This window comes from Micromesistius poutassou, assembly GCF_964030765.1.
Source record: "Micromesistius poutassou genome assembly, chromosome: 7".
Taxonomy (NCBI): Eukaryota; Metazoa; Chordata; class Actinopteri; order Gadiformes; family Gadidae; genus Micromesistius; species Micromesistius poutassou.
The window spans coordinates 6,106,534-6,127,489 of record NC_140277.1 but is presented as its reverse complement, the minus strand read 5'-3'; the positions used below and the strand labels follow the sequence as shown (position 1 = coordinate 6,127,489).

General features: G+C 46.0%; 1 protein-coding gene across 1 annotated transcript in view; it reads right to left on the bottom strand.

Annotated features, from left to right (window-relative positions):
• LOC311350432 (A-type potassium channel modulatory protein KCNIP2-like) overlaps positions 1 to 20,956 on the bottom strand; it is a gene marked incomplete at both ends in the record, with an annotated part of 86,128 nt that overhangs the window by 3,384 nt on the left and 61,788 nt on the right. The window contains one exon of the mRNA XM_084470451.1: positions 828 to 930. Within this exon, the coding sequence (XP_084326577.1) occupies positions 828 to 930 (103 nt within the window). The remainder of the gene's footprint in view (positions 1 to 827; positions 931 to 20,956) is intronic.

Genomic DNA, 20,956 nt, shown 5'->3' with positions numbered 1-20,956 from the left:
TTCAATTCTAAGACTTTTCTTAGCTGACTTGAGTTTCTTAGCTGACTTTGAGATGTGTATCAATATACTTCACATTTCTCACATTTCCTCACAAGGTATTCAGTAGGTTTGTAGGGGATGCATCCCTCTGTGATGATATGTTATCGTTATTTTATATTTTTAGTCCCCGTTCATCACTTTTAAATTATACTATAGCATTATTTTATTAGACGGAAAATTGATCACGCAATTGCCATCGCTGATGATGACTAAAAAGCCAGAAGGATATTATTAGTGAGATAGCATAAAGAAAGACGTGCATTCCATTCCAGTTTTTTTAACAGATCCTTTTTTTTTAACCTTTTTCGTTCAAGAAGCAATCTGTCATCAACAAACCACTGCTTTAAATCAACCTGCATCTCTCTCAGGCTAAAACCAGATACATCTAGCACAGAACATCTATGTATCCTCTCTATCTCCCTCTCAATCAGTTTTCCCCTGGAACACTCACTTACTTCTCTGTCACACACGCACACACGCACGCACACACACACACACACACACACTCAAAAAAAGACAGTTCATTGCCAAAGGGAACAATAACGTTGAATCACGAAATGGGCCAACAGGCCTGCACCATTAGGCGAAATAAAGCACTAATGCACTAGTGTGTGTGTGTCTGTTTCCGTGTTTGTGCCCTTGTGCCTGTGTCCATTGCTTGTGTCTCTAGTCGAAACCTACGTGCCCACTAGCAAGGGTACGGAGTCCTGTTCAGTCAATGTATTTGTGATTACTGAGTATTGGTTATCAAAGGTCACATGGGAGATGGAGAGACAGCGGAGGGTCACTTGCTTTCACTTATAGAGGGCGGGGCCGGGGTGCTGCAGCACGACAGCAGCTTGAGGAACCGCTGCTTAATGCTTTTTTTGCTTTGGCTGTTGGAAGGGTTACCTGCAAGCACCAAGTCACAGCACAGAGGTTAAACTCAGAGCACTCACACACACACACAACATGCCAGGTGATTTTTATCGTTTTTCTTGAGCGCCGCACGTACACACAGACAGACATCATGCAGCCTAGTTTGACTTGCTGACCTGGCTAATGGACGGGAGACCACGCAAAGAGATTGTAAGAGAGCGGTAATCGCAGCTCCGCCACGCTGTACCCTTACACCCCGAGAACACAGCGCCACTATTGACTGGCTCTCACTTCACCAGTGCCAGATGCAGACTTGAGAAGGTGCTCATTGTCACCCCAGGAACGAGTCTTATTTGCCAGACGTTTGGACCATATGGAGCGACCACAATAAAAAACAGCCAACATCTCTTATACTGATAACCTTATCTGGTCAAATCACACAATCCATCACTGCCTTCAATAGTCAAGGCTTGATTATGCTAATCGATAAATTAAGAAACCGATAGAAGAAAGAAACAGAGCTGGAGAGAGTACCCTTCGAACATGCTCACACCGCTTTACACACACATACTCACTCTTGCCACTGCTTCTCCATGGGAACAGCCCTTTGACCCCTTTCAGCAGGACGCCAGCTGTCTGAGGGATGAAAGCCATGGGGATGGATGGGTGGGGTCGGTCCAACCAGAACACCTCTACCTCTACCTGGGCTGTGTGACTGACTTTGGCTTCTCTCCACTAGACTTCTGTCCACGAGCCTCTGTCCAATAGTCCCTGTCCACGAGCCTCTGTCCAATAGTCCCTGTCCACTAGCCTTTGTCCAATACAAAGCCTCTAGCCACTAGCCTCTATTTACTGTCTCTGCCTCTGTCTTATATACCTCCTCTGGTCTAATCCCTGTTTAAGTGAGAGTGGTTCTGGTGCTCTGGGACTCTGGCGTCACTTGTGATGCTCTGGCCAGACACCAGGTCACCATCGCCCTGTAACCTAGCGCACAGCCAGTTCTTTGCCCCAGGGTGTGTGTGTGTGTGTGTGTGTGTGTGTGTGTGCGCTTCCAGTTGGACAGTGAGGTGCTTGTACATCCACATCATTTGTACCAGCATACAGCGATATTAAATTCAGTTAAGAAAAATAATATAAAATCTTCAGTTTGTTCACAGAGGGTTATGATGTATTGAATATATTGTCAGAGTCACATCACATTTCAAGAAACATAAACATAAATTAATTAATCTTCTTTTAGTATTCTTTCAATCCAGGATCAGAATTGAGTGGAACCACTCAATTGAGATTCAGTTCCTGAACCGCAAGAAGCTGTTTGATTTCTCTCCCATTGGTTTTCTGTCTCGTTCACAACAAAAAGACGAAGGATCTCAGAGAGGTAATTTATCTCCTGAAACTAGGCTCCAACATACGTAGGTAGAATGAGTCTGACAACACAGTGCATCTGTTTCAATTCGGAAAACACGCCACTATTAGAGTACTGCGTGATTGCTAGACGATAGAAGTATTTTTCAATTGTTCCACTATGCCCTACACTGCTAAGCCTTGCACTGGTGATCGTAAAGAAATGCAGGAGAAATTAGATTTCAAGTGATCTACTTGTATTATATGAGGATACCGCAACATACCTACAACATACAATCATGTGACAGGGTGTTCTTTGAGGACACATGAAACTGATTGAAATGGCTGTTAAGGACAGACACACTGTGGGGTTGAAGCCACAGTGTTCAATCATGTCATGAACCTGTTGTCTAACCTGCCACCTAGTGGTTCAAATGTTGCACCTGCAATATAACCTGCAAAATAAGTAACTAATTTCCACTCAAATAAGTACATTATATACTTGGAGGAACCAGACAAATCTGCAGGTTTATGATTTATTTGCCCTCAGATGCACGTTCAAAACCACTCCTGTTCAGACAGATTCCTGGCCTGGGCCGGGCCATTCACAACCTTTTATCTTATATGGGGCGGGATTGATACGATGACTGCAGAGAGCGCCCTATGGGAGCATTTCATAAACCAAGATAGATGGCTGCTGCTTATGTGTCACACGTTAGGTGACTCTGATTGGTTGTAGGTTTGTCCAATTACGTCCAGAGAACTTTGGTCTGCACCCTTTGGAATCTAAAATGAACTGAGGTTCCAGACTAATACACATCTATGAATAGGTCTGGAGATGTCAGGCTAAAGGTTATACATTACTATTAAACATCCACCAAGTAACACGGTCATACAGACTGACATAATACAGCTATTGAAGAGTGGTCGCTATTTTAAGAACTATCAATTGAGTTGGAGTTAAAAATAGAGCATGAAAGGAATATGTTTTCATTGTGTTACAAACAATGCAGAAACATTGGTTCAGTCAAATCACTGTGTACCCAAATTCACAATGAGGTATTAAAATGTTTTTTCCATTTCATTGTCTCACACACACACACACACACACACACACACACTCACACACACTCACACACACACACACACTTGCAACTAATTCAACACACACACACACACACACACACACACACACACTCAGAAGGGCGTGTGCAGGTAAGGACACACAAACACAAACTGCTAGTGTTACACACACACACACACACACACACACACACACACATACACACACACACACACACACACACACACAAACGCACCACACACACACACACACACACACACACACACACACACACACACACACACACACACACACACACACACACACACACACACATTGGAGAAATGGAGGCACCCGCAACCAAACCATACCCCAACCACACGAAAAAATGTATATAAACCATATAAACCACACCTACAAAGAATACAATCTTTTTCACAACTACATTCCTCTGCACCTATCTGACGACTTTGCAGAGACTTTGCGAGGGGACTTCCGCCTGCGTGCCCCCAGGGGGTACTGTACCTTGGCTGGTGAGGTCGATGAGTCCCAGGAAGTGCATGAGCTTGAGGGAGCTGCAGACCACCAGGAGAATGCCCACAGTCTGCAGACCCTCCACCTCCCACGTCTCCTGGAAGAACAGATTCATGCCGGCTGCCTCCCCAGCTTGTGCTGCTGCACCCCCCCCACTCCGCCCACCCAGATCAGACGTATGTCCACCGTTGTCAGCGACCCCCCCCCCCCTCCCTCCCTTCCTCCTCCTTCTCCTCCCCCACCCCCTTCGCCAAATATGGAGATTAGAGTCCAGCCCTGAGCGCTGTGCCCCACCTGGTCCCCGTCCCCAGCACCTCACACAGGAGCTCAGCCATCCTGATGCCACGCATCACCCAGAACCACGGAGGAGCAGCTAGTTTTCTCTCTCTCTCTCTCTCTCTCTAAGAGGCAGATCGTTATTCCTCGCAGGACCGTAGCGGAACGAGGAACTACACCGCCCGCTTGCAGAGGAACGCCTCTTTCTCCACGAAAAGTCAAAAGGTAGTTTAGGTTCCAGGTGAAGTTGTTTTTGTTGTTTTGTTGGTGGGAGGAGGGGCTCGCGAGCAGGAGGGAAATGTTTCTAATGCTCGCTCCGCATTACGCACCACCGATCTCAAACTCTATGTGCTTGCTTGCTTCTTCCCTCCTTCTCGCGGTTTCTCTCTTTCTCGTCTATCCCTCTCTTCCTTACCTCTGTGTCCTCTTTCCCTCTCTCTCTCTCTCTCTCTCTCTCTAACTCTCTTTTCCCTTCTCTCCTTCCCTCACTCTCACTCCCATGTCTCCTTCTCTTTCTCCCTACTTCACCCTTTTCCCCCTCTCTCTCTCTCTCATCATCCCTCTCTCACTTTTCCTCCCATTCCTCTCGTTTCCTCCCTCCCCTCTCTCTCTAATTTGCCACTCTCTCTTGGTGTCTCTAGCCCTCCCCCTTGCTGCGTGAAATTGGGTCAGTGGAGGGTCTGAGTGAAGGGAAACGAGAGGCGAGGGGGACAATCAAGAGAGGACAACACCAAAGAGAACGGAAGAAAGAAGAGAATAGAAAAGAAGGTGAAGCGGAGCCTCCTGGCAAGTGACAGGGGGAGCGGGGAGGTGGGGGAGTGGAGGTGGGAGTAGGGGGGCAGGTCCCTGCCGACTGAGGTGGGCTGTGATTGAGCAGGGTGAGAGAGAAAGAGAGAGAGAGACAGAGAGGGAGAGATGAAGAAGGAGGGATGGAGGGTATGAGTCCACAGAGACAGTAACAGGGACCAGGAGGACAACAGGAGGAGGGATGATAGGTAAGAGAAAGGGGAGGGGGGTAGAAGATGAGCTACTAAAATAGGAAGATGGAGGCGAACCAAGTGACCCAGCAGCTCACATGTGGTCCCTTTCCCTTGAGTGACGAGTTGCAATCACCCGCCCACATGCACAAAAACACATTGCATAAACACACACACACACACACACACACACACACACACACACACACACACGTGTGTGTATATGCTAAAGCTTTAGCATAGTGCTGCTGTACATGCTGTAGGGCGATTACAGCTGCCATGGGGCAGTTACAGCTGCCATGGAATATATTGACGCCTCATCTGGCACAATGTCACGTGGCATGATGCCTCAATGGCTACAGACGGAGGACTGAGTGCCAATAAAAAAACAAAACAGATATTATCTTGACTTAGTGAATGGAACATTTTGTTGAAAAGCATATGTACATTTCCACTTGTTTACATTTTTTGCTGCAACCATAAAATGGTGAAAAATAATATAATTCCACAATATGGAAGGAAAAGTATGTCATGTTTGTGTGTGTGTGTGTGTCTGTTGAGCTATCTTTCTGTGTGTTTTCTCAAAATTTTGGCTGGAGTAGCATTAGCAAGGCTGAAGGCTGGGCTTGATCCAGGCTGTTGGGTGAACAGAGGATTGTAGAGGACCCCCTGGTCTGTCCGTGCCCTGATCAGTGACTCCTACACTGTCAATGAGATCCATCGCTACAGCCACTGAGTCACCCAGAGCTGGACGTACTCTTCTGTCTCGAGAGAGACAGAGGTGGCTGCAATGCATACTGAGAGCAGCCAACCATCAATACTCAATATTTGGGAAATTTGAGCCACACAATTTTGTTTCCTACAGAAACTGAAAAACATGTTTGATGTAAGGAATTCAAAAGCATATCAAAGGATATTATACATATATACATCTGCTTCATCAAATAAGCAATGGCAACATGTTGCTATGCATGTGAGGTATAATCTTACATACACTCATACACCGACACACCCTAATCATCTGATGGGTTAATTAGGCTTGGTTGATTAGTCTCCATGAGAAATATTGTGCCTGCGGCCAGACACAGCGAATAATTGAAATATCTCCCTATTTAGATGTCTACCTGGGCAATTACTCCTCCCAAAACTGATTAAAATGTCTGAGCAAGAGGAGGGAAGCAGCAGTGTGTGTGTGTGTGTGTGTGTGTGTGTGTGTGTGTGTGTGTGTGTGTGTGTGTGTGCCCCTGTGTATGCGTGAGTGTGTATGTTTGCCCCTGTATGTGTGTGTGTGTGTGTGTGTGTGTGTGTGTGTGTGTGTGTGTGTGTGTGTGTGTGTATGTGTGTGTGTTCATGTGGGTGTGTACATCTTTGAATAACTCACAGAGGAGGTCAATGACAAATTATGCTCTAAATTGGCTAGCGTGTTTTCAATTAGTTAAGTGAAAGGAGAGATCCATTTGCCTAGATTATTAGCACTTGAGGGCATTTTTTCAATACGGCGATGTGGAACAGAACATCTGATCAATTCAACAGAGGCAAACGAGTTCCTCAAGGAAGATTACAACAACAAAGAGGTGTCATTGAATACCAAGCCTTTGCAATCAAGTGGGATTGAAGTCACCTAAATTAGGTTCAATTTTCCCTCTGATGGAAATGAAAGATATTTACTCACTATATTCAATGTTTATGTAAGCAGTCTAAATATAAGATGAAAAGGTGACTGAAGTCAAGTATATTGCACGCCACCACACAATATCTACTTATTTATGAGTTTATTCTTGCAATGTACTGTTAGACCAGCAGAGGACAGCAGAGGGACAGGCATTCACCAGGTCCTGTACCTTTCTACTGCCCTTCATTTAAATTCAGCTCCAGAGACCAACTGTGGGAGGGTTCTGAAGGTTCAGTAGTCATTATCAAACTAGCATCCACACACACCCATATTCATTGCATGCATGCACGCAGGCTTGTACGCGCACACGCACACACACACACACACACACACACACACACACACACACACACACACACACACACACACGATATAACTAAAAATAATGCTGTCAAGAGTGGCTGTCAGTTCATAATGTCCTGTCACTAATGTGTGTTTGTGTGTATGAACATGATGAATTTGTACACTTGCTAGTTGCTAACAATAACCTGCACTTTAGATGACATTGGAATCATAAATTGCTACATTACTGTGTATACTGCAAACACCATATTCTACAACTCAGACAAAAACAGGTTTCTGGATACTGAAAGGTATGTAGGTAGGTAGGTTTTTATTTATTGTTGTTTATCTGCTTCTTTGCACTATATCTTACAAAAAATCAACAAAGAATATGTGTCTCTCCATACTGAGACACAGAAAATGTATTGCGGTCTCATCCTTACTTGATGTATGCTACTACATGACTTGTCGTCATCATGCACAGCAGAGACAGAGAGACGGAGAGAGAGAGAGAGAGAGAGAGAGAGAGAGAGAGAGAGAGAGAGAGAGAGAGAGAGAGAGAGAGAGAGAGAGAGGGATCATACAGACACAGTGACTGAGGCACAAAGGGAGAGAAAGTCAAGGACAACAAGAAGGTCCATCTCTAGACAGACTCCTGGGGATGAATTTTCTAACTTTTCTCCTCCCTCTCAAAGCCAAGTCACCGAGTCACTAGTTGCCCACTCCCCCAGCTGCAGACAGATGAGTCAATGCCATTATCACTCAAACTCTTCTGGTGCCCTTTTAAAACCTCCTCCAGCAGAATAGGTTCATGACTTATAGATTGGCGGTTTAATACCTCTTTACAACTTCCTTGTATTATATATAGCCCATCTGGTTGAACCCCTTCTCCTGAGGCAGAGAGGCAACAGTTCCACTATATATACAGTATATGATGGAGAACTGGGCTGTAGCGAGCCATTAGAATCCAAACAGCCTGTGTTCCCTAGCCGTTCTCTAATGTATGGAGCAATCCATCTCACTCCGTGCACACAAACGAATAAACACGAACACACTCACAAACACACACAGGCACAAACATTACGGGTAATACACAATCTATCACAGGGCAATTACAATGACGCTAGACAACTAGATACGCATTGTGTGTGTGTGTGTGTGTGTGTGCGCGCACACCAACAGGCACATGGGACGATATCTCTGCCTAATAATAATAATTTACCTGCACTTAGTACTTTTCCTCATCCTGTCATGTCCAAGAGACACACACACACACACACACACACACACCATCATCATCATCGGCGGACACTCAAGGTCGAGTATGTCTGTCCTCCTTCTTGGTCCTTATGGGTCTTCAGGTGGGCGAAGAGGCCGATCCTGGACCCGCATATTTTGGGGCAATGTGGGCATGGGTGGGAAGTGGCGATTGTGGGTTTGAGTGGAACCTTTTTGGTGGAAGCAATCTCCTTTCTGCGTCTGCGTTTGTCTTCTGCAGTACTATGGAGATCGACATTATACTGCGCAGCTCCATCTTGGACAAGTTGTCTCCAGGCCGCCCTGTTTGTTGCTGTGGCCTCCCAAGTCTGAAGGCCTATGTGGCACTTCTTGAGGATTGCTTTGATGTTATCTTTGAACCTTTTCTTTTGGCCTCCTGTGGCACGCTTTCCTTGAGCAAGCTGTGAGGACTTGTTTGGGAAGTCGACAGTCAGGCATCTGAATCACGTGACCACCAGTCCATCTGAGCTGGTGTTGGGCGATGATGGCAGTGATGGTGGACATGCCAGCCTCCTCCAGGATGCTGGTGTTAGTCTGTCGATCCTCCCAGGTTATCCTGAGGATTCTCCGTACCTCTGATGGAAGGCCTTGAGTGCTCTCAAGTGCCTGCTGTGTGTGGTCCAGGCTTCTGACCCATACAGGAGAGTACGGAGCAGTACCGCTTTGTAGACCAGAATTTTGGTCTTTGACTGGAGGTCGCGGTCCTCAAAGACCTATTTCTTCAGCTTGGAGTATGCCTCGCTGGCACAGCTAAGACGGTGATGTACCTCTTCATCAATGGTGGCTTTAGATGACAGGAGGCTGCCAAGGTATGGGAATTGGTCCACATTTTTTAACCTGGTGTTGTCAATGGAGATGTTTGGGGGAGTGTTGCTGTTTGGTGGTGGCTGATGGAGGATTTGTGTCTTTTTTAGGTTGATGGCCAGACTGAGCTGTTTGTACACTTTCGCGAAAGCAGACAAGGTGCACTGTAGGTCCTCTTCTGAAAGGGCTACAATAGCATTATCGTCTGCATACTGCAGCTCTGTGATGGATACGGTGGTGGTACGACCTTTAGCCCTGAATCTGTTGATGTTCAGAAGTCCGTCAGTCCTGTACATAATTTCAACTCAATGACGCATACCAGCTTAACTCCTGTGTCGACCCAAAAGGGTTCCGTTTCGTCTCCAGAACCAGTCAGTACAGTGGCAGACTGTAACTCCTGTGTCGACCCGAAAGGGTTCCGTTTCGTCTCCAGAACCAGTCAGTACAGTGGCAGACATGTTGTCGTTCTTTGCTCTCGTGCTGAGCACATCATGGCAGTCTTGTGAGCGGACAATGACAGTCAATGAGATGCCAGTGTTTAGAGCGTGGATGCATCCAAGATGTCTTGAACTTGGTCTTTTGACGGAAAATTGTGTTAGTGATGGCCAGGTCATATTCGGAGCACTTGTTAACAGCACTGTTAACAGCAGTAAGCCATTGGAGTTAGTGTGGAGTTCCAACCCCTTCTCTCCCCAGCGTGCCTCTCCATAGATCATGGTTTCAGAGAGCTGCGATGTCAATTCAGAACCTTTTTAGTTTCCTGGAGATGATGGCTGTTCGTCTTTCGGGTTGTTCACTGGTTTGGTTGTCCGTGAGGGTTCGCACATTCCAGGATCCAAAATATAATTTGTGTTTCTGACCGCATGGTAGTGACCCCTCTGGATGTAGTAATCCAGACAGCCCCCCCCTCCCCTCCTGGGGTGAGCAGAGTGGATCCTTAATAGGGCTGCTCAGTCATGGGTGCAGCTACCGAAAAGCTCTTTCTGCCTCGTCCAAGGGCTTAATGATCATCTAACCGCCTGTGTGCCAGGTTGTGGCTAGGGGCTGCCAGACTTCACAATCCTGCCCCCGTCACCTCTCCCCGAACGCCACAGGACTTTGTATCCGGGGTGTGGATAGGATGGGTTCCCTTTTGGGAGGACGCCTGCGCGTGGCATCTTTTAACGTGGGGAGACTGATGCGCCTGCATCCACCATACGGTCCTTGGCAGAGAGGGATCTGGATCCAGTGGCATGGAAATCCAAGACGACTGGAGATTGCCCTCTGTTGCAGCCTTCATCCGCCTTCTCAGCCGTTGTTGTGCTTCTCACTGCTGCCATCTTCCACCTGGTCCGCCGTTGGGGTCTCAACTATTTACCCATAGCTGGGGCAGAGGTTTACGGGCAGCAGCACATGTCCACATACTAGTGGGCCTGCAAACCGTGTCTCTGGGGTCCCCTGCTACTCCGAGATCCCGTACACTTTGCCTGGAACCCTGGGGTGCCAGTTACCGTGTGTGGCCACTAGGAGGCGTGTACGAGTCTTGGCAGTGGAGAGGCTGTATACCGGCGGAGGAGGCTTACGCACTCGACTCCTCTTTTCGCCCCCTGAAACAGGGGGCTAGCTGGTGACGGTAGTTCAAAGCAGAAGGTAGCAAGCAGAAACGGCATGCAGCATGCAGTAAAGCCACTACTACTTTAACACTGCTGCACATGCCCTGTGTGTACACACACACACACACACACACACACACACACACACACACAGTTCACAAAGTGCACATTTCCTGACAGCAATTGTTGCCAAATCTCATCTTAAGCAGCAAATGGCGGATGAGCAGCATTGTATATGGCGGGAGGATATTGTTCCATGATGGAGCCATCACTTAACTGCCATAGAGCTATTACGGACCGTCCATTTCACTCCCATTACCACAATAACATCACCTACATTACAGCCATTACCTTTCACTAACCCTGGACACACAGGCACTTGCGTGCACACACACACACACACACACACACACACACACACACACACACACACACAGACACACACACACACACACACACACACACACACTCGCAACAAATACACAAAAATTTGCTCACAAACACACTTGCTCACACACAAACACACATGCTCTCGCTCTCTCTTGCTCTCTCTCTCCCCTCTCTCTCACACAAACACTCCAAAAAAACACACTCTCACACACACACACACACACACACAATCAACTGTGTGTTTGTGCGCACATACACACAATCAGTTATATAAAGCAAATAAAAAGATTGTATATCGAAGGTGACCCCTTGAATGTTACATGATAATTTGTAAATATTTTCAGGCGTGACTTTCCAATTAACTGTTAGAGCCATTTCATAAAGAGGATGTGTAAACATCAGAAAATCTCATATATTTAAAACTAAAAGCATCTTCTCACATAGTAGCGCACAATCAGTGCCAGCGCTCTATGTAGAATCAGCCAGACCTCACATCCAACACAGCCCAACATTACAGCACTGAGCAGGCTAAGTGGATTAGACCTTTGAAGCATGGCTCACATCCCAGCCACAAATCAGATATGAGCTGATATGAAGGCCAGCGCAGACATTACACAGCAAGAGGCCCTTCAGAAGCTACGAGGCTGCTCTGGCATAGATCCCCCTTAACAATCCGACAACTCATCAAGTCCAGAGCCAAGTCAATCTTATTCAAAAAAATCTAGCACTTAGGGTTAGTGTTCTGTCCGCTGTGGCACAATGCCACTGCTAATGTTTAAAGCTAACATGGCATAGCTATAAATACTTCCTGCGCCACACTTCGACAGATCAGTCCTATTAGTCTGTGTTGATTGGCCTCAGTGAGCAACAGGTGGCACTGGGCTGATTTTCACAGACAGAGATGCCGGAGAGAAAGCAAGAGGGAGAAAGAGAGAGACAACTGAGTTGAGGACATGGTGGTTATTGTCAAAACTTCTAGAAGAGACTCAATCGTCGTTCCAATGAGACTTCCACTCCCAAAGGATTAAAAACAATACACACAAAGCTTAACTAAAGGGAAACAAACAAGTGAAGGAGACATGTTTATAGCTATACATTTCTGGAGGAACATCCAGGAATACGGGGTATATGGGTGGGAAAAATAATTGATTCTTCGATGCAACGTGATTCTCTCTAGAACGATTCTGTCTCGATGCAGAAAAAAAAAAAATCTGAAACTAATTTAATAAAAAAAAAAATATATATATATACATTTTTTTGTTAGTTTTTTATTAAATTAGTTTGCCTGCTGCAGAGCGCTACAGAAAACTCCTTTCAGCCTGCGGGTTCTCTGTGCAGAGAACCGACTTCTCTATCTAATATAAAATATTAGATAAGGTAATTCAACTGTTGATTGTCACACGAGTAGGAAGTGATTAGCAAACTCTGAGTAGCAAAGTCAGATGTATATATATATTTTGAAAATCCTGCATGGAAATGTATTTAAAAAAAATTGTTGAATCAAGATAATCGATAATCGTTTTATAATGGAATTGTTGACCTCTGAATCGGAATCTAATCGAATCGTGAGGTGCCAAGAGATTCCCACTTCTAATATGCAGACCATTTTACAGTCACATTTGATGTGTCTGTTTGTATGCTCTGTGTGCATATACAGTATGCTTTGATTTCTAGGCAATGAACGATGGATTTCATACGCACTACTGGTCACTGGTCCCTACCATGACTGTGGTGAGGACACAGCACGCCAGAGGTGTTACTGTATAATGTTCAGATCAGTTTCTATATGCCAACACCTGTTTGAGCTAACGTGTCCATGGAAGACATTGAAGGACACTTTTAATGAATTCCAACACACAAAAACAAACACAGCCACACACACACACACACAGGTACAAATGTGGTATATCGACTCAAAAGGCCAGCAGCTGTTGGATGAGAAATAATAACATGCAGCGTTGCCTTACGGATCTCTTTTAGCCCTAAATAAGTGATGAGCCAGGTTCCCACAAACCCATACACACACACACACACACACACAGACACAGACACACACACACACACACACACACACACCTTATAACTAGTGCATTCATGTAAAACAGAGTAGAATACAGATATGATTATGCCGTCACTGTGTGATGGACTGCAGTCTATTATTTGTTGAGGTGTGTGGGTGCGTGTGGGTGTGTGTGCACGCACAGTGACAACAGATGGGTGAATTAGGAGATGACATTGCTGTTGGCACACCTTGACTCCTGGGTAAAGTCCAGCAGGTGCATCAGGAATAGACCTGGTGGGCTATTACCCTGTCCGCTCCTCACATATATTACTTAATGAACCTGCATCAGCAAAACTGATGTATGAACCCCCTCACATGGTGGGGAAGGTATGGGCAAGGACACATAGACACCGCATTGACTGCTTCCACCTAGTAGTGTATTACACTAATAGTGTAATAGCCTCTAAATTCAAATGCAAGTAAACTTGCATTGTTTGGATATTGTCTGGATAAAATTGGAATATTAGTGCTTTTTATCCTGTTTACAGGCCAGTCTTTGCTTCTTCAATATGGCAGAGTAGTAAACATAAAATCCAAAGGTCACTGCAGCGTCCATGAATAATGTCTATGTGTATGGGCCTTACTCACCCAGCGGCCATCTTGGTTCTAACCACGAACTGGGTAGAGGAATTCAGTTCCCCCCACCCAGCTAGTGCTTAGATCCAAGATGGCCACTAGGTGAATACAGCCAATTAGGGAAGGGTCTGGGGAAATGCAAAGGGGTCACCTTGAAATGACAAATGCAAAGTTTGGCTCAATGGGGAGGCGGGTACCCAAACTCCCAAACTCATTTACAACTTGCCCTACAATTGCTGTGCTTGTCGTCTTCTTTTCCACGATAAGATTTGTCTTCCTGTCCTTTTTATATGGTCGTACGGATGAGTCCTTGACGATGGTACTGAGACTAAAACCTGAGCGAGATGGCAGCCTCCGAGAGCACTTAGACCCTCTCCGCCCTGAGTTATTGATTGATGGATAATCGCATACACACCCCAGGGGAGAGCCCTCACACACAGAGCCAAAGTTACTTTAGCTGTGTTTGTGTGTGTGTGTGTGTGTGTGTGTGTGTGTGTGTCTGTGCTACTGTGAGTGTGTGCATGTTTGAGTTTGATGCCTGAGTGTGCATCGGCATTTATGTTGATTGTGTGTGTGTGTGTGTGTGTGTGTGTGTGTGTGTGCCTGTGTGTGGTACAGAGCCAAGATGCACATCCCTAATCAGAACCCTTAATACAGTGCAGCCCAGTCAGTTATAGCATCAGTAGTAGTCAACAGGTGCATTCATGTCAAAATAAAATACCTGGATGTCAACATGCAATGTGCCAGTGTATGGCAACTACCATAACAAAAATACAATAAATCATGGAGGCAGAGTAGTTACCTTCACCACCGACGGGCTCAAACATCCCAAACTGCTCCAGAACTTTAATGAAGAGGCCCATGACCACCAACACCGCAATCATCTCCAATCCATCCAGACTCAACATCTTGGGAGACCACTCTCTGTCATCGCCCAGAACTTCACAACCAAGCCAGAAGAGCCAGGCTGGGCTTGGCCGGGCCAGGGACCAGAACCCAGAATATACGATAAGAAATATCGATAAGAAAAACAAAACTCTGTGTCCAAGACAACCACCCTCAGCCCACTTCAACTTCTCTCCTCCAGTTGGGAACACTTCCGAAACTTTGTATGGCTGGACGTTGCGGCGGCATGGAGCAGAGGTGTCTGACAACTTGGCGGTGTGTCCGTCTTTGCTTTGCTCTTCTTCTGGTCCAAAAGCTAGTCGTCCCACCTCGGTTTAACCCCCCCTCTTGTCCCTCCTCCTCCTCCTCCTTCTCCTCCCTGGTGCGGAAACAGACAAGACAAGCCAGACGAGCCCTGAGCTAGGCTACACCAACACACGGTGATACGGGCTCCCACCACCACCCCACCAGCCCACCTGCCAGCAATCGCCTGGAGGTCCAAGTTAAGCAAGGAAGCTAAGGGTCCCAGAGTCCGTCTCCCCTCTCCGTCGACCCCCTTAAGTGTGGTGGAATCTGGGGAGGCTGCCGGGGCTGCTAGTCCTTTTGGCAGCGCTTGCAAGGAGGCGTGTGTGTGTGTGTGTTGTTTGAGGGGGAAGGATGGGGGGAGTGTGTGTGTGTGTGTGTGTGTGTGTGTGTGTGTGTGTGTGTGTGTGTGTGAGTGAGTGGGAAAAAGCAGGAGCCTGCAGATACGGTTGAAAAAATGTGTGGGGAGACTGGAGATAAACAGAAAAGAGAGAGGGAAGGAGAGATGGAGAAATAGAGGGAGACAGAGAGATAGAGAAACAGAGATAGAGACAGAGAGAGAGAGAGAGAGAGAGAGAGAGAGAGAGAGAGAGATGGAGATAGAGAGAAAGAGAGAAAAAGAAAGGAAGAGAGATATGGAGGGTTGAGAGAGGTTTTCCTCCCTCCTAAGGGGCATTACCTCCATTGATATGTCTAATATGGTTTCCAGGGTAACAGAGAAAGAGAGAGGGAGAGAGAGAGAGGGAGAGAGTGTATTTTGAATCAGACTTGGCACACAGTGAGAAAAGAAAGTCTCATTGTGGATTTCCCCCCGCAAATAACTGCATCTGTTCTGCTGGATGTTTGCCTGTCTGTCTATCACAACCTGTCAAAAATATTTTTTTCCTTTTAGAACTTTTTTTTTTTCTATTGGAAGTCCAAAATGTGCTTGGCTTCCGAACAACAAATTATGACATCAATAGAACCAGGATTGCAGCCAACCCTCAAAACACTGAGGCTGAGAATATGAATCGTTCTTCTGTGAATCTATGGGTAAGTATTATATTTCAACCATGTAAAATATCTGTGAAACATCACACATGTGATATGTGACACATAATAAAATAACATGTTTGACATGCTAGATATTCCACACTGTGATTGATCACACATTATGTTAGCATGCAGGAACTGGTCGGGAAATAATCCCAGAGCACCTGGAGCTACGGGCAATCCCAGTGAAAGACTGTTGCTGCATGATGTGTCAGTCGCTCTGGCCATCTTTCGTGTTGGCTCACAGACATAACGCCATGGAACTTGATGCTTGCCTGCTGCAGTGGCACCGCTCTGTGTCCCTCCAATACATCTCCTGGTCCAAGTCCCCATGCAGATATCCCATTGCCCTTTGTTTCAAAAATAATGAATCAAGAAAAGTGTGTTCCCCACCATCTCTCTCATCGTCTCCCTCTCTGTCTCTCCCTCTCTGTCTGTCTCTCGCTCTCTCTCCCACCCTCCCAAGCTTCTCTCGCTCTCTTTCTCTCCATCCCTCTCTTGCCTCTCTCTCTCTCTCTCTCTCTCTCTCTCTCTCTCTCTCTCTCTCTCTCTCTCTCTCTCTCTCTCTCTCTCTCTCTCTCTCTCTCTCTCTCTCTCTCTCTCTCTCTCTCTCTCTCTCTCTCTCTCTCTCTCTCTCTCTCTCTCTCTCTCTCTCTCCCTCCCTCCCTCCCTCCCCAGTATGGCATTTCCCCAGCTTCACTCACTTTCTCCCTCTCTGTATGGGTTTGGCAAGAGGAAGTAAAGAAGGAAAGAACCGTGGCCAATGAATTTTTGACACATGTTCTTGTGTCTGTATTGGGTTCCTGGTGTGACACTGGATGTCGGCTCTGCGGTTTTGTGGCTGCGACACAAAATCTACCTCATTACCAAGACACATGTCATGTCATTGGAGGAAAAGGGCTGCAGAGGTTCACCCCCAACTCCCTTCATATTCATACAACACCACCTCCTAAATCAGCCGAAAACACACACACACCAAATCTACCTTTGACACTCTTGTTTTGTTGTGAAAGCAAAGCAACGCCAGAATCTCACGCATCACACTATGATGACATGCATGCTGTAGTGCAGCAAGACTATTTCTAGACATTCTCAGTGTAAACAAAGAAACACTGCACAACCCTCTTGAAAAACACATATCTAAGAGACAGAGAAGAGAGACTGTGAGAGACAAGACATAATCCATATTTGGCATGTGTAGGCTAATAAAATATTGTTTTCCTCACTTGCATTGATCGGTTGTCATCCACGCGGGCTTTAAAGAACGGGAGGCTTGCCAGCTAAGTGGACGTGGACAACAACAATGGAAAAAGTGAATCAACTAACGTATGCAGATGGAGAGAGTGATACAACACGCTGGAACAGGGGGGGCGGGGGGACAAAGTGGAGGAGGTGAGGTGTGTGAGGCCGTATCCCACTTGAGGTGGGATGCAATCTCACCCACCTTTCCTCTCCTTTGTTGGTAAGGAGAGAGCAGGGAGGGAGGGAGTGAGGGTAAGGGCACGTCTAGTCTTCATTAGCTTTCAGCATCTCCCCTCTCTGGGAGGATTTTTCACCTCATTTTGGCTGTCAGGATGCAAGATTGGAGCCACAGATGTGTCCCACACTCTCCATTATTACCCTATGTCTCTTGCTCTCTCATTCATTCTTATCCCCGATCTACCTTCTTTCTCATTCCCTCTCCCATCCTTCCTCTCTCTCTCTGTTCTAATCTTCACTATTGGGTACATTTCTTCAAACAAAAGGAGCCACATATTAGGCACACAGAAGGCAAGATCTCATGGCTGGCAAGGTTAAGATGGTAAGTCTTTCCCAGATGTCACACACACACACACACACAACCACTGCTGTTGTTAGAACCAACACAAATGAAGCAGGCCTAATCTCTTTCATTACGACAGTAAACAAACATGGTCGCCTCGTTGTACAACCACTGGATTCAAACTGACGAACAGGCAGAGGTTTTTGAAGAAAAGTTTTCTTCATCAACAATATATCACTATATCTGAATCTCAAGACTGTCCAGTACAGCTGGTGACGTTTTTGCTCCCCGGGAAGTCATGAAGACAGCAGAAGAATGCTGTACGAAATAACTTGAAAGCCAGTGGTGTGGGGTGAAGTAGAATAACAAAGTTGGGCTTGTATTGACTGTGACTCTGCACCTTGGACCCAGTGCACCAGTATAGTTATGACAGGCTTCTTTCAAGCTTATCCTGTGACCGGGAAATCCCTTGACATATACAATCCTGACCAAGGAGCGCTGGTCTTTCAACAAGACAAGACAAGCAATAAGCTACCTTGAACCTTATAGGCCCTCCAGAACCACAACACAAAGTAAATGTTGGTACTGTGTGTCTCTCACTATTAACCAACAAAAGCACTACACCTAATTCCCCCCAATTTATTTATTTTAAATGAAGCCTGGGGTGATCGATAATGATAACAATATCCCGGGTGAGCTGTACAACTTCTGTACAACCCCAAGTTGTACAGCTCAACCCGGAAATTGTTATGTTATTATGGGAGAAACTTGGAAAAATATTGCAGAAAGAGGGATTCCTCCTTTCAGGGATTGTCAGGAAAGTAATGGGTTCCATAATGGGAGAGAGTATACGTTGGGTATAGTAACATATAAGTGTAGTGGACCTGGGTGGGACCTGTTTGTTGCTTGAACAACAAGGTCTCATCCATACAGATTGATAGGTAGTTTGAAGCATGCTAGAAAAAAGGGGTAATCAAACTCTCAATCAGCATGCCAGATGATGACCTAAGGCACATAAATAGGGATGTGTATGCGGGCATATGCTCAGCATAACAATTAAGAGAGAGAGAGAGAAGAGAGAGAGAGAAAGAAAGAGATAGAGAGAGAAATATTATTATAATATTAATAGTCAGCAGCCGTCTGTTGGCTCAACCAGGACCCCTAGTGGATGCCCAACAAACTGATATTTTCTTTTACATATCATGTTATGTCAGAATAAATGAGGGCACTCACTTGCCATTCTACTAGTAGCTCTTCAACCATGTTCAGAAGTATATATTTAGATTTAGTCATTTAGCTTTTGTCCATAGTGACTAGTGAATTCAGATACATGTCATAGAGGAGCAGGTGAAGGTTGGGCATATTTCTAAAGCATGCCTATATGCCACTGAATTATAGTGGCATATTACACTCAATTAATACATATATATATATATATATATATATATACATAAATATATAAGCTCCACATCTGTGATACAATTCTAAACAATAGAAGTAGCAACCAAAGTAGTAACCATGACAATTTTGACGCATTGCAAAATCCAAAATCGAAACTCACTAACTCACTAACGCGCACACACACACACACACACACACAGACACAGACACACACACACAGACACAAACCACAGACAAACACACACACACACACACACACACACACACACACACACACACACACACACACACACACACACACACACACACACACACACACACACACACACACACTCTCCAGGTCTCCATATCCCACACAGGAGGACCACTCACCTCTCCTCATGAAGAGCCAGCAGGCCAGTGGCAGCACAGACAACAGGACGTAGGAGTAGACCCCTCTGACCTCGTCCTGCAATGTGACCGGCCACAGTGTCGACTCAAACTCAGACGTGTTCATTATAGGCGAGTACAAGGGAGCCATCCCAACAGAGGAACGCTGTGTGTGTGTGTGTGTGTGTGTGTATCTGTTGTTTGTTTCGAGATTCTGCCGAAAATCGGGGACTGCCTGGATCCGTCCTTCAGCCTCATGCTGCTCATGGCCGTGAAAGTGTTCACATTGGGACAACACACATCAACACACACACACACACACACACACACACACACACACACACACACACACACACACACAACTGTCAACACACTCATCTACCATCACACACATGCACACTCACCCACCCACGGCACACATCACCGACACAGACATGCACCATCACAAGACACACACACATCTGCACACCACCTGTGTAGATAAGCCGTGCAGTGTTTTCCTTTCATGATTAGGTTGCTATTGCAAGGCTTTACAAAGGCTGGACGCTGGGTGCACCGTGACTATTGTCTGCGCCTGCATGAGTTCTCCTGTCACTTGATTGATGCACTCCACCCGACACTGTGGTCCCTCTAAACTGCCATTAATCAGCTTGTTAGTGTTGTGCCCTGGGAACCCACACAGCAGCACCTGTGGAATAACGAGGAGGGGGAGCCGACAGGTGGGTACACACACACACACACACACACACATTGATACATACATACACACAGAGATGAGCACACACACAAACACACACTCACACACAAAGAAAAACATACACATGCACACAGACGTGTACTATACACGTTTACATGCACAAATACGGGCAGAGCTACAGGTACACACACGTACGCACACACACAGACCCATGAATACAGACACAGACACACACATTTATGTAAACAAACCCTGATACACCAGACATTCCAAGCAAGCAAACAGTGACCAGACAAAAAAAAGTATGTGATATTCCAAGTTCACATCAACAGCAATAGAAAACTACAAAAGAAAACAAATGAGAAGGATTGTGTATTTCAGCATTCAAAAGTACGCCATTTATTATTGAAAAGACAGAGGGGAGAGGACCGAATACAGTATGAGCCGACTCTATCCATAATCCAAGAAAAGCCAGCACAGACAGACAGGTGGTGCTGGACGGCTTCACAGGAGAACACAGAACTGAGGAAAAGCAAGAGGGAGAGAGAGTGAGACGAACGGGCAGACCGATCGAGAGCTGAGAGACGGCCAAAGACAAAGACTCAAAACAGAGGAGGAGAGGAGAGGAACGCAAGAAAATAGAAACAGGGCGATCAGACATTGAAGAAAGACGAAAGCTCAGAGAGAGAGAAGAAGGGAAGAGAAGAGAAGCAGGGGCCACAGACACAAAAGTCTAAGACTGCATCTCTCATCTCTCAGA